Raw genomic sequence first — 13,195 nt, forward strand, 5'->3', positions numbered from 1 at the left:
TTATTGCGCACAGCTTGTGGTTGCGTGTCCGACTCCTGTCAGAGCTGCAGAGAACTGGCTCTCGCCGAGGGACAGGCAGCGCGAGTGGCGGAGAGGAAAACCAGACATGGAGTCTATCCGGTCTTGCAGTTTTTTGTTGTTGTCGTTTTGTTTTTATCCCAAAATGGTAGTTGGGTTGGCTATTGTTCCACCATATCTCCTGGAACACCGCCTATTGCGACTCGTAAAAAACAGCCTATTCGAGCGGCTCGATTATTAATAACAATTGCCTAATAATAATCAATTCAGTTCGTTACTTGGCTTTGCAGAACATATTTGTCGTATGATTGTTCTGTCTATGTTTCACCAAACACACAGACAGACGGACAGACGGACAGACAGACAGACTGTTGAACTGTGCAGTAAAAGGCACACATAGAGGTGCTACGTGCGTCCTGGCCCTATAATATAACAGATCCACGCTCCTGGCCCACTAGTCCAGTCCACATTTTGCCGCGGCGCGCCGGAGCAGGAGGTGGATAAGCTGGTCGAGCCCGCTCTCTCTCATGCCATGCTGGGCCACAAGGGCTCCGGGAGACGCTGCTACATATTACCGAGGAGCGGGATGGATGAGAGGTGGTGGGGGCTAGAGAAAAGTTTGTTTTAAACTGCTGGAGAAACTTTGAAGATGAAACCTCGCTTACGCGCCATGTCACCACCACAGCGCAAGAACAAAGCTAGTTTTTGCTGAACATACGAGTCTACACCTCCCGGCGCGTCTTTTTTTCCGCTTCTCCGGTACTATTCCGTGCGCAAGGCTGGCCGGAGCTCGCTGTCACCGCGCGCTGAGATGTTGCAGTGACCATGGCTGCGCAAGTGGCATCGGCTCCGACCAGAACTAGTAAAAACAAGAAACTGTCGAGCAGCTTGGGACCAGAGCACGGTTCGGGGAAATCCGGAGGAGGTGGGACCGTGCAGCGGGCTGGACTGATGCTGGGAGCCGGAGATGGGACTCTGAATAATGTAGATCATCACCGCCGAAACGAGAACAGCATGGTCCATTCAACTTCCACGAGTCACAGCGCCGCGGACGGACACGACAAAGATGGGAACAACCTCTCGTTAGCCCCCGCGTCGACTCACTCGTCCACTTCCTCGATGGAAGTGGGCTTGATCGCGAACCATAAGCTGAAATGTGCGGGGACCGGAGACCCGGAGCCTCAAGCGCAACAGCAGCCGCCGCCGCCGACGCACTTCAACCAGTTTGCGCCACATCAGCAACGGCAAATCCAAAGTAACAACACGGCCAACAATAACGGCCAAGGTCCCCGTGGGGATAGGGCCGTTGATCACCCTCACCACGGCGGGAAGGAGAACCTGTTGGGGGGCCAGGGGGAGCCGCAGCAGCAGCTCATGCCCGGGAAAGGAGAAGTTGAGCTCACCTGTAAACCCGCGGAGAGGGTGATGGGGGGCAGGTACGAGCACGGAAACTTGGGACCAACAATCAACAACTCTGAGTTCAATAACAACTATTACACTCCTCGTTCTTATTATGAGCAACATGGCGGCTCTGGGATGGCTCATAACAGCCTGGAGAACTCCCACGAGACGGGCTATAATAGCCAGTACAACCAGTACCCGGGGTACCGTGCGGGCTATGGTGGGGGAGCTTACGGGATGATGGGCTCCACGGGATGCAGACAGCCCGGGAACATGATGATGGGCAGCAGCAGCTCTCCTGCGGGCCACAGTAAGTCTCCTCTGGGGCCGACTTCAAGTGGCTTTCAGAGGTACCCAGGCCAGAGCCAGCCTCAGCAGCATCCCTCTGGGGCCACGCCGACCCTAAACCAGCTGCTCACATCCCCCAGTCCTATGATGCGGGGCTATGGCACTGCCTATCAAGACTACAGCGGACCCTCGCAGCAGCAGCAGGCCAGCATGGGTTTGGGAAAGGACATGGGGCCACAATACATAGCGCCCTCCACTCACGGCTGGGGAGGCCAGCAGAGAAATCAACCACACTCCATGAGTCCCGGAAACGGAGGTCAGGGCATCGGCAGGGCGCAGGTGAGTTCAGGAGACTTGGTCCGCTCTGCAGCTCATCAGTGACCTGAGGTCAGTCTCCTCAGCACTGCGTGAGCTGTCACACTCTGCTTTGATCAGGTGTCAAGCAAACACGCGCACACGCATCATGGTCGACATGTGGAAACATGGTTTCTGTAGACCGTGCCTTTGTCGACGTGATCTCAGACACGTCTCAAAACGCCCTGTTTCTTCGTGCTGTGTCCATTAGTTAATTGTATTATATACTATGCTACACATTGTTTTTTCAGCCTACAGAAGACAAGTAGGCCTGTAGGCTACTGACGTTATTGAAAGTTATGAGGACTTGGTTAGTTTTAAGTCTGACCCCTTTAGGCTACAATTCAACTGTCTTTCAATAGTCAATATGGATATCTTCTTCCAAAATCAAGTCCATACTATTACTACTTTTTGAAACAATTTGTTATGGTTTGGATAACTAAGTGATGTATAAAACAGACCATGTACTGAAAATATAATTATTCCATGGCTGAAAATACGCGGTTAATACTACTATGCTTCATGCTTACTGTGCAACTGAGGAATTTGAATTGGAAGTAAAGTGGCCAAAAGCGCTCAGTGCTCTTGGCTCACATTTGACACACCGTCTGCCATCTGATTGGCTCCCCATGGCCCTGTTGGACAGACTGCATTAGTAAAGGCTTCTTCCACTGATCCTGGGCGATCGTGCTTTAATGTCCTCTGGGAATAAGAGAGACGCATTTAACTCACAAAAGAGATGAGAGTGTTTTGATTTTTTTACGTAGCCTACTACTTTAAACATAATCTTTTCTCAATACTTATACAACTATATCAGATGATTGTCAAACTGTTTTGTATTTTATAGTTTTAATTAAGAAACTCAATCTCCAGATAGTTATTAGGATCATTGGGCCTTGTCATTGACAGTAGCTGATGATTTAAATTATGTCCAACTGTGGATGACACCTAACACAAGCAGTTCATTATCTCACATAGTTACATTTCAAAGCATTCTGAATTGGCTCCAATAAAAAAGAAACCAATGTGGAGCGTGCTTGGCTTCTGCTGTCGTATTGATTAGTGAAAATTATACTGATATGATGGTCAGTACAAAGCCACAATAGCCTCAGCCCTGACCACTGCCACCCCTGTTGATCATGCACATTGGACTTCCACTTTTTCACACACATTCCCCTCCTATTAAAACATTTATTTTCAGCATTTTATTCTAACCTGTCTTCAGAAGTGAGCACACGTGTTACTATTTTTACTTGACTTCCAGCATTTCAGGTGCAGTATATTCACGGCACAAATCCCAATGTTTAATTCATATTTAGAGCAGCAGCAGTAGCAGCAGCAGCAGCGCGGCTCCTCTCTGCACTGACAGGCTGCGAGAGGGAGCCGAGCGGTGTAGTGCATAATATACCGTCTCCAAATTGGCCCCATGATATGACTGCGCTGTGCTTGAGAGAGTGCATTTGGTGGGGAGCAGGCCTCTTGTCACCTGTTGGCACACTTTCCCCCCTCTTTCAAATTCAATTACCCCTCCCCTCTGCCTGCCCCTCCACAGTGCACCCCATTTACGCCGGTGCCTGACCACTCGCCGAAATAAAGACACAGACCCCCGTGCACCTGTCTGTGCCTATGTCAATGCGCTCATCAAAATGGCATTGTCCTAGTTTTCAAATGACTCTGGCCTATTTTAAGTCACGAACAGAGGAATATTTGGCATTCGTTGTGCACTCTCTCCGTAGGCAATCGTGCATGCTTTATGTCCATCACATCATCATTATAGCTGTTACATGTTCCTGTTTTATTGGCTTGGAATAGTCTAGAAATCAACAGCATTTCCACTCGGTGCCTAAATGTGTTAAAAGGATTACGTTGTCATACACACACACACACACACACACACACTCCAACAGGCGGAATTAGCAGATAAAACAGCCGAGTAAATTATTATGTTGCTAATTAAAGCAGCAATTTGTGTAAAATCTGACCTAAAAATAAACTGTAAACTGCTTTTGTGTGTCTTGCTAAGTTGTCAATTATGCTGTGTTGTTTTTTTTAATATGAGAATACTAAAAATCAAAAGCCCAGTGCTTCAGTTCAGTTGTTCATATCAAAGACCCACACAGGCAGACCCATCGCTTGCTAATGTGCTTACCTTGATATGATCCCTTCTCACTCTCTGCTCTCCAGTGCATACTGTTTACATTTCTCCCTTATGAATTATTAGTGTGATACGAACAAAGACTTTATAATGGGAGCAATGCATCAATGTCACGTTGTATTATGCGGCTATCTCGGGGAGTCTTGCATAGTGATGGGTTTGACTATGGATACGGCAGAGGAATTAATTTATGATACATGTTGTGCAATGAGAAGTCAGTCCTGTCCGGGAGTGGGCGCCGAGGTCATGGTTTGGTTGACTGTCTGAGTGTGCGCTTGAATGCCCCGTGTTGTGTTTGCAGGCTAAACCTCCTGGTCAGCACTAGTCCAGCATAGCCGCCTCCCTTTTCTCATTTTGTTTATCTCGCTTTGTTTACATCCTCGCTATAGTACTGATTAGCTCGACCATAGCGCAGTTTTAATTTGCTCTGTTGCGTCCGATAAGAGCGCCAGCTTCTCCTTCCTTTCTCGGATAAAACAGCTAGCCGGCATAGGTAATTGCCAGGCAGAGGTTATCCTTGTGAGCATGCGGTTTCCACCAAGCGCCAATTAAGTTTGCGTCTTTAAAAAAATTATAAATATTAAATGTCTGTTCATGAGTGGTACAGGCTTGTGTTATTAGTTAATGTATGTTTTGTGTATAGCTCCATTGTACACATGCTCGGAACATCCCCCAAGTCAAAGGTTGATGTGTAAACACCCCGAAGAAGGGATTTAATTACTACAGGCAGGCGTTGATTTGATGTCAGCTTTTTCTCGGCACCATTTTATCCAAGCGGCCGGTAACAGAACATAAATATCCATAGGGGAAATTTGGACTAGATAGCGTGGGCGATTTAGTTCTTTGGAATGATTCTTGATTGTTATGTTTGGGCTTGCTCACTTATAAAATATGCAGCTTGTCTTTAGGCACTCTGCTTTGGTTTATGTGCATGTCTGATACAGCTATAAATGAAGTATAGGCCCCGCTCTAGCATTACTTAATTTGAAAACACATGATAATTTGCCTGTAAGCCAATGGTTGGAGTGTTTTGTAATTGTCTCCAGGCTTTTATTGACAAGCAGATAAATGCAATTACCATGTTTTTAGTCGTAGGAAATATAAGATGGAGATTCAAAATTGTTGGCTGTATTTGAAGTAAGTCACAAGGATCACTGCTGACTTCTGCGGATTTGCCCGAGCGGGTTCACTCAGGGAGAAAAAAAAAAAGAACGTTTGGCAAATGTCGGCATAGTTTAAATCCTCCTTTCTCTTTGAACGAAGTTGTATTTACAATCTGTTGGCCTATTGCACCCACACACACACACACACATATATAGACACACTACTCTTGGCTGGCTGCCAGGTCTGGTGGTGTCGGGTGCTGGCGTGGCACCCAGCCCACCCCTCTGACCTTCACATATGCAAATTAGCCACGTGGAGCCGCTGAATGAGCCAGTCCCAGGGGAGTAGCTTTCTCTCTATCTTCTGTCTTAAGTCACACGCTGCCTGTAGCTTGATGCTCTGCCATGAAATAACTATGTAGTGTGACAACTATACCTTCTTAACAGATGGTCCGCTATAGATTTTTAAAGGCTTTAAAATATGTTCTGCCTCTTTTTTCTCTGTCCTGAGGGAGCAGCAGTCACTTTAGAGATGTAAAATAGTTAACAAACTGTGGGAAATAAGCACAATGCTAAGCTCGTCTGCAAGCCATCTCTGTTATTAAGGATCTCTAGAACATTGGAACGGAACATATTGGAATTGTGGCTTTTAATTTAGACTAGTGCATCTTTTGAAAAAGTGTGAAAAAAATTATGTCTTTAATCATTTAGTTGATTAAACTTGTAGCCTGATTTTCTTGTGATTTTCAGTCACGCCTCGCCACTCTCAGTCATCACTAGTTTAAGTCAGTCACAACTGCTTCTGTCTCGTAGTGTGGACCACTTACGACTGGACTCGCATTCGAATCGCAATGTGTGCACTGTGGAAAGACGCGACTAGAGTCCAGTCACAGTCATCCAAAAATGTTCTAATCAAAAGCCCGATTTTGGCCGTTCTCCGGTGCGAAAGACAGTTTACTGACACTACTGTGCACACACACCAATGAAAAGGAGAGGAAACAGTGTCTGGGCTAAAACCTTCTATTTTCATCAACAGAAAGAACAATGGCATCAAGGCGTACTGTATGCTTAATATTCCTGCCTAAACATCGGATTAATTATACAGAAAGGGCACACGCACTACTCTATCATTTACAACCAGATCTGTGTGGTGCACCCCTCCTCTTCCTCCCCTCACGTCTGCCTCATATAAATAACCTAAATGACACAGGTTTTCCTCTGATTAAATCTACAGTAAACATGTCCAGCTTCTTCACCTCTGTCGCCACTTTTAATGTCAATTATCTTTACTACTAGCGCCACATCTTGAACTTTTGGTCGGCCAGGAGGTGTGACATGAAGCTATTTAACCAATGAAAAATGGGGGAAAAGGACAGCCTAAATAAAGTATCAATGCATTGACTATAACAGTGTTTGTGTTGATCAATGATGGTATGTTCATTCTATCTCTCACTACTTAAAAAGGCGAGTAGTGTGTCCCCAGCGCGAGGCCACCAAATTTCAATCAAATCATTATTTCAAGGATTTATATGTGCCACAGCAGAAAATAGAAAGCCTGGAGTGAGTTAGCTGGAGGTTTGGGAATGACTGGAAAGTTTTATCTGTCTTTTCACAAATGAAGATTTGAAGCTTTTTACTAGTACTTTTCTTTATATTTAGTTAAGTTAATTGTAGATGTCTTCTTTTTAGTTGATGCAGAGGCCATGTCTTTAGTCAAACAAGAATTTCAGTTGACTGCTGCCCTACATTTTTGCATGATTAGCTTAATTGTATATTCTTGGCCTAATACTGATTTATAATTCTATTTGAAATGTTTTAATCGGAATTTTGGAATTAGTGGTACAAAGTATTTGGGTGAATATGCCATCATTGGAAATATAAAACTTTTTAAAAACGTTTTAGGATCGTTTCCATTTAGTTTTCATACATTTAAGCTGTGTTATTTGAGCCAGCAGATTTCTTCCACAAACATTCCTTAGTCAAGTCCTAAGCACATTTTGCGTCCTCTGCTAAAGTCACATCAATTGTTTCTGCTGAAATCAGTGCCTCACAGCTGCGTTATTAGTGTAAATACGACTCGATGCAAGTGTACATTTGTGTGCGTTTTTCATCCAGTAAGGACATCATCATAATTGTGGCTCTCATCATCATTACAAAGCGCTAACATCAAAGCTAGCACACTTCTCCGAGCTCCCAGACTGTCCTCTCTGAATCTCACTGTTTGGTTTGAGGAGATTCTAATCAAGACTGGCATGACAGAAACATTTGCTCAGCTTTTAAAAACTCCTCAATCCCGGTGTGGGGACGCATAGTAAAAACAAAATGAACTGACGAGAACACGCATCTTCTATTTGCTTTTGCCTCGTTTTTTATCTCACACAAACTTATGTTTTGCTTTGGCAGGGCGTAAATGTATTTTCTAGCCTCAACATGACACCTGTGTAATGTTTTTGAGATTTTCTATCGCAAGCAGCATGGTGGTTTATGGGTTTTTATTGTAGCACGTTTCTCATGGTGAGTGATGGACAAGCAGTTTTGAGTCACTTGAACTCCCCACTGGGATTATGCAACCGTACTGGCCTGAGAAAAACTTAATAATAACTATAAATAACAAAAGTACAGCATACATTACTACAATTATTTGATAGAGATTAGATTACTTTCTAATTGGCTTCAGCCATTCCATGGAATGCAACGAGTCTTTGTTCTTGCCAGGTTTTTTTTTTTTTCTTCTTCTTCTTCTTCTTCTTCTTCTTCTTCTTCTTCTTCTTCTTCTTCTTCTTCTTCTTCTTCTTCTTCTTCTTCTTCTTCTTCTTCTTCTTCTTCTTCTTCTTCTTCTTCTTCTTCTTCTTCTTCTTCTTCTTCTTCTTCTTCTTCTTCTTCTTCTTCTTCTTCTTCTTCTTCTTCTTCTTCTTCTTCTTCTTCTTCTTCTTCTTCTTCTTCTTCTTCTTCTTCTTCTTCTTCTTCTTCTTCTTCTTCTTCTTCTTCTTCTTCTTCTTCTTCTTCTTCTTCTTCTTCTTCTTCTTCTTCTTCTTCTTCTTCTTCTTCTTCTTCTTCTTCTTCTTCTTCTTCTTCTTCTTCTTCTTCTTCTTCTTCTTCTTCTTCTTCTTCTTCTTCTTCTTCTTCTTCTTCTTCTTCTTCTTCTTCTTCTTCTTCTTCTTCTTCTTCTTCTTCTTCTTATTATTATTATTATTATTATTATTTTTTTCATGGTCATTTTGCCACAACTCGGGCATTTTTGACCCCCTGAACATTGATGAAAGTCACACATGGGGTCATAGGTCACACATGGGGACATAGACGCGATCGGCTCGGCCCGAACTCCAATAAAATGGAGTTTGCGAGAACGCCCGTCTCAACAGTGCCGACTAGTTCAAAACAAACAAACATGAAACTCTTCATCTTTGGCCTAGGCACATGAAACAGTGATAGAGCTACCTTTGACCTCTGACTTTTGACGAGTAAAACACACCTGGCAGCATCGCTCTATGATAAACAAGAAGTCAGCCATGATGAATCAAAGTGGCACCGCCACGTTTTACTTTTTTTTTTCAAAATCGTACTTGTCCTAGGTTTTTTGTCCGATCGAGCTCAAACCAACTTTTTGCATCCAAAGACATTGAAATTTCATAAATATTCAAAAAAAAAATTGATATTCCTTACGGTCTCCGCGTAACACGCCCTCAAAAAAGGCTTAATTTTCAAGGACAAGTCACGCCTATTGGAATTGATCTACGGAGCTCATATTTCACTCACTAATGCGTTTTTATGATCTGTTATGATCTGATTGGAAATAATTAATACCCATGTTACAAATGTACTCTATAGCGCCCCCTACCCATTGTGTGAAAAACTCAACATTGTCTGATTTGTTTGAAACTCATGGTTTATATTCTCCTCGAGACGCCATGAAAAAAGTGAATTGCAGATATTGTGTATTTTCACAATTGGCCAGCAGAGGCGCAATTAATGCCTTCACTTCCTCTTCCTCTTTTATTTTGATGGAACATTTCCTCTTGTGCCGTGGTCTTAGCATTAGCGTTAGCGTCAGCATTAGCAGCAGGTCTCTGTTGCTAGGTGACGGAGGCACAGGGAGAAGGGGAATGAAGTCTTTAGACTTTATCCTTTAGGCTTTATTCTTTAGACTTTATTCTTTTGGCTTTATTCTTTGGACTTTTTTCTTTAGACTTTAATCTTTTTGCCACAACTCGGGTATTTTTGACCCCCTGAACATCGATGAAAAGTCCCGGGTCACCGAGGCTCTCTTTCTCCCTGCTCAGGTCTGCGTTCAGCACGATCTTGCATTTTGTCAGGACAAACTAATATTTGAATCGGAAACTACGCAATCATCGACGGTGAATTACTGAGCGTTGTTTGGTATGCCGCAAAACGCAGCAGAAAACATGGAGGCGCGGGAAGGCGGTCGCGCGGGAAGGCGGTTGTGCGGGAGGTGAGAGCCATAAGATAAGATAAGATAAGATATTCCTTTATTGTCCCACATGGGGAAATTTCATTGGTGCAACGCAGGTAGATACAGAGGTAGATACAGAAGAACAGATCACTTATAGGAAGTCTGAAAAACACTTTCAGTAGAAGATCTCCTATAAATAAATAAAAACTCCCATAGACAAATGAATAAATAAATACATAAATACCATTGCATGTGATCACGACAGTAATTGCACATGAATATGTGTCACGACAGCACATAGATTGCACATGAATTTCATAGTAATTGCACATGAATTGCACATGAATTCCAACAGCAATTGCACATATGACAGAATTGCACATGGTTAGGTCAGTATTGCGAGTGTTCAGTACTAACAGGTTTTGTTATAAAGTCTGACAGCAGCAGGAAGGAAAGACCTACGGAACCTTTCCTTCACACATCGAGGGTGGATCAGTCTCTCACTGAAGCTGCTCTCCAGAGCGGAGAGAGTGTCCTGCAGGGGGCGACACTCATGGTCCAGCATAGATGTGAATCTAGCCAGGACCCTACCGCGGCTTTAATTCTTCTTCTTCTTTCATGGTCATTTTGGCACAACTTGGGCATTTTTGACCCCCTGAACATTGATGAAAGTCACACATGGGGTCATAGGTCACACATGGGGACATAGACGCGATCGGCTCGGCCAGAACTCGAATAAAATGGAGCTTGCGAGAACGCCCGTCACAACAGTGCCGACTAGTTCAAAAAAGATAAAACATGAAACTCTTCATCTTTAGCCTAGGCACATGAAACTTGGAACAGTGATAGAGCTACCTTTGAGGAGTGAAACACACCTGGCAACATTGCTCTATGATAAACAGGAAGTCAGCCATGTTGAATCAAAGTGGCGCCGCCACTCAAAAAACGGTCGCGCGGTAAGGCGGTCGCGCGGGTGGCGAGAGCCATAATCGCCGCTACCGCGGCTTTAATTCTCTTTAATGTTTATACATTTTTACAAAATCCTTTTATTCCCCAGCAAGGAATCTAAATAGGAATCTAGAAATAGAATAACAATAACTAAATGTATTCTGCAATGATAAAAAAAAAGGAGTTTAAAGCAAATATTCATTATTGGCATCTGATGTGTTGACCTATCTTTTTATTCTTTGCATTATGAGGTCTTGATATATGGCATTCCCAAGTTGTTTTTACATTTCAGCTGCCACTCCTCCAGAAAAAAACGGATGGACTGGATTAGATATTGACTACACAATGAACTTTATTTTCAGAGTTAAATTGTCTTATTCTTTAAGTTGTTAATTCCTTTAAAGGATATCAATACTGTTAACAGGGGGAAGATGTTTGCCGTGCACAGCTCTAATCTCCCTGTGCAGTTGTGTGACTCCTGGTTTCTCAATGATCAGTTATAGCTACTGTTGGCTAAACATGCAAAGGTTACTGTAATGTCAGGCATGTGTCAATGGGGAGAGAGGTATTCTGCATTACCATAATCTATAGACCAAATAGAACAAGGACGCACCTTTCCTCTGGAGGAGAATGTGGATGCAATAGACTTCACTGGCACTTCTTCCTGGAAATGGCTGATTGTCAACTTCTGGTTTGACTTGACAGGGCAGATTATGATGTTCGTAGCGTTGATGCCGTATCTCCCCAATATGCCATGGGCTAGAACTGACAGCCTACATGGCCCTTGCTGTTAAGAAATGTTGTCTTTCTGACCTGCCGGCCCCAGGGTATATGTAACATTTTAAATCAGACTTTTTTTTCCAACAAACTGCCGTAGAGATGCACTGTTGTTGAATATTTAGGAATACTTAATAATGATTGATTATAGAAAATGACTAAATAATTTCAACATTTATTGCACAAATGTTTTATTCAGGGTTCAGGATTAGTGTTACAATGCTATGCAACAGTTGAGGTCATTTATATTTTAAGATGCATTGTATAGCCCCTTTAAAATCTAAAACGTAAATTACATGTCGCATGATACAGTATCCGAGTCATTTGAAACACTTGCCCACCAGGGCTGTTTTGACTGATTTGAAAAGTACATTCTTGCTTTACTGCAGGATGAAGTAGTTTGGAAAGAACTGTTGTTTTAGTTGCAGAAGGGTATTTTAATTAGACTGTCTTTGGAAATTCCCTGTGTGTGTTGTGGTTTGTCTTGGACACTGCAGACCTGGTTGCTTAACTTTGCCACGGATTCCAAAAAGCTGAATCATGTAAAAAAGTTTTGCATTTAAATAGACAGCCTTCTCCCCAGTTTTCGAGCCTTCCTGTCCCGGATGCTGGTGGCGGTGGAGTGACCTTGGCTGGTGACTACACTGCGATACTCATTAAGTAGTAAAGATGAATGGTTCCATTATGGCGGCAGAGAAACGAGCGGGGCCAATTAGTGGTAATTAACAGAGACGAGGGTGCGCTCTGGAGGGCACCCTGACCTGTGCTCCGGTGGGGGCACTCTTATATATACAGTCAGACTAATGCATGGATATAGCGGACATGGTGTATGTATCCATATACAAAAGGTACAATACATGACTGCGTTACATATGATTCGTGCAAAGCCAATGCCACTCATGGAAGGAGAGCTGCTTTGAAAAGTCAAATATAACAAGAGTTTGACTATAAATCCCAATTCATCAAAGGTTGTATTTCTTTTAAAGCTGTCGAACGTTTATAACGAGACGATGCCACATACACACATGATGTATAAATCAATTACTTATTGTTAAATAATCTCTCCTGAAAGTGAAAAAATTTCTTGTTAAATAATACACTTAATACACACTGGCTACTGCTCGCAGTGTTAAAGAAATGTTTGATTTTATTTACTTTAAATAAGTTATTAATAACTTAGGATAGTATATATTTTTCATATCGAATTCATATATTTCAGGCTCCTCTCTGATAACTATGAGCTCATCTTAGCTAAACTATTTTATTAGCGCCTTATAGCTCAAAACCTGATCGTGTTTATGCTGTTCTTGTAATGGAAAACTTCACAACTCGTCTTAAGGGGGCATCAGCATGTCATCACCTTTGGGGGACATGGGGTCCCTGATGTGATGTCACTCCCCTCCCACAGCTCTTTGGTCCAGTCTGGGAGCTTGTTAGGCAAAGTTCTGAGAATAAAAGACCCCTAAATGCCAAACCAATATACCATTAACGATAATGAACATTTCCTGATGATTTTTATTCTTAATTGGGGATTCCATTTTGTGCTGATCCGCAGTATTCTAGCGTCTCTGCATCAAGGAGAGACTCAAGGTTGTTCACTCCCTAACTCTCTCCTCTGTCTCTCTTCCTCAGCGGCTGCACTTGATTTATTCATCCCGCCCACCTCCCCTCTTTTATCAGTTCTTGGGTGAAATTGTTACTGGCTGTAATCCTTTGGGTACTACTAGGTGGGAAACATTC

The 13,195-nt window shown here is 43.0% G+C and overlaps 1 protein-coding gene across 2 annotated transcripts in view; it reads left to right on the forward strand.

The window, feature by feature from the left end:
- Positions 1-521: 521 nt before the first annotated feature.
- arid1b (AT-rich interactive domain 1B) overlaps positions 522-13,195 on the forward strand; it is a 163,362-nt gene continuing 150,688 nt past the window's right edge. The window contains exon 1 of one of the 2 annotated variants that reach the window (XM_072457881.1): positions 522-2,046. In XM_072457881.1, coding sequence (XP_072313982.1) covers positions 844-2,046 — 1,203 coding nt within the window. In that variant the 5' untranslated portion in view covers positions 522-843. The remainder of the gene's footprint in view (positions 2,047-13,195) is intronic. The other variant, XM_072457882.1, reaches the window with a different exon arrangement.

This window comes from Eucyclogobius newberryi, unplaced genomic scaffold (genome assembly GCF_026437365.1).
Source record: "Eucyclogobius newberryi isolate DKJ021-1_F unplaced genomic scaffold, fEucNew1.0.hap1 SCAF_21, whole genome shotgun sequence".
NCBI classification, from domain to species: domain Eukaryota; kingdom Metazoa; phylum Chordata; class Actinopteri; order Gobiiformes; family Gobiidae; genus Eucyclogobius; species Eucyclogobius newberryi.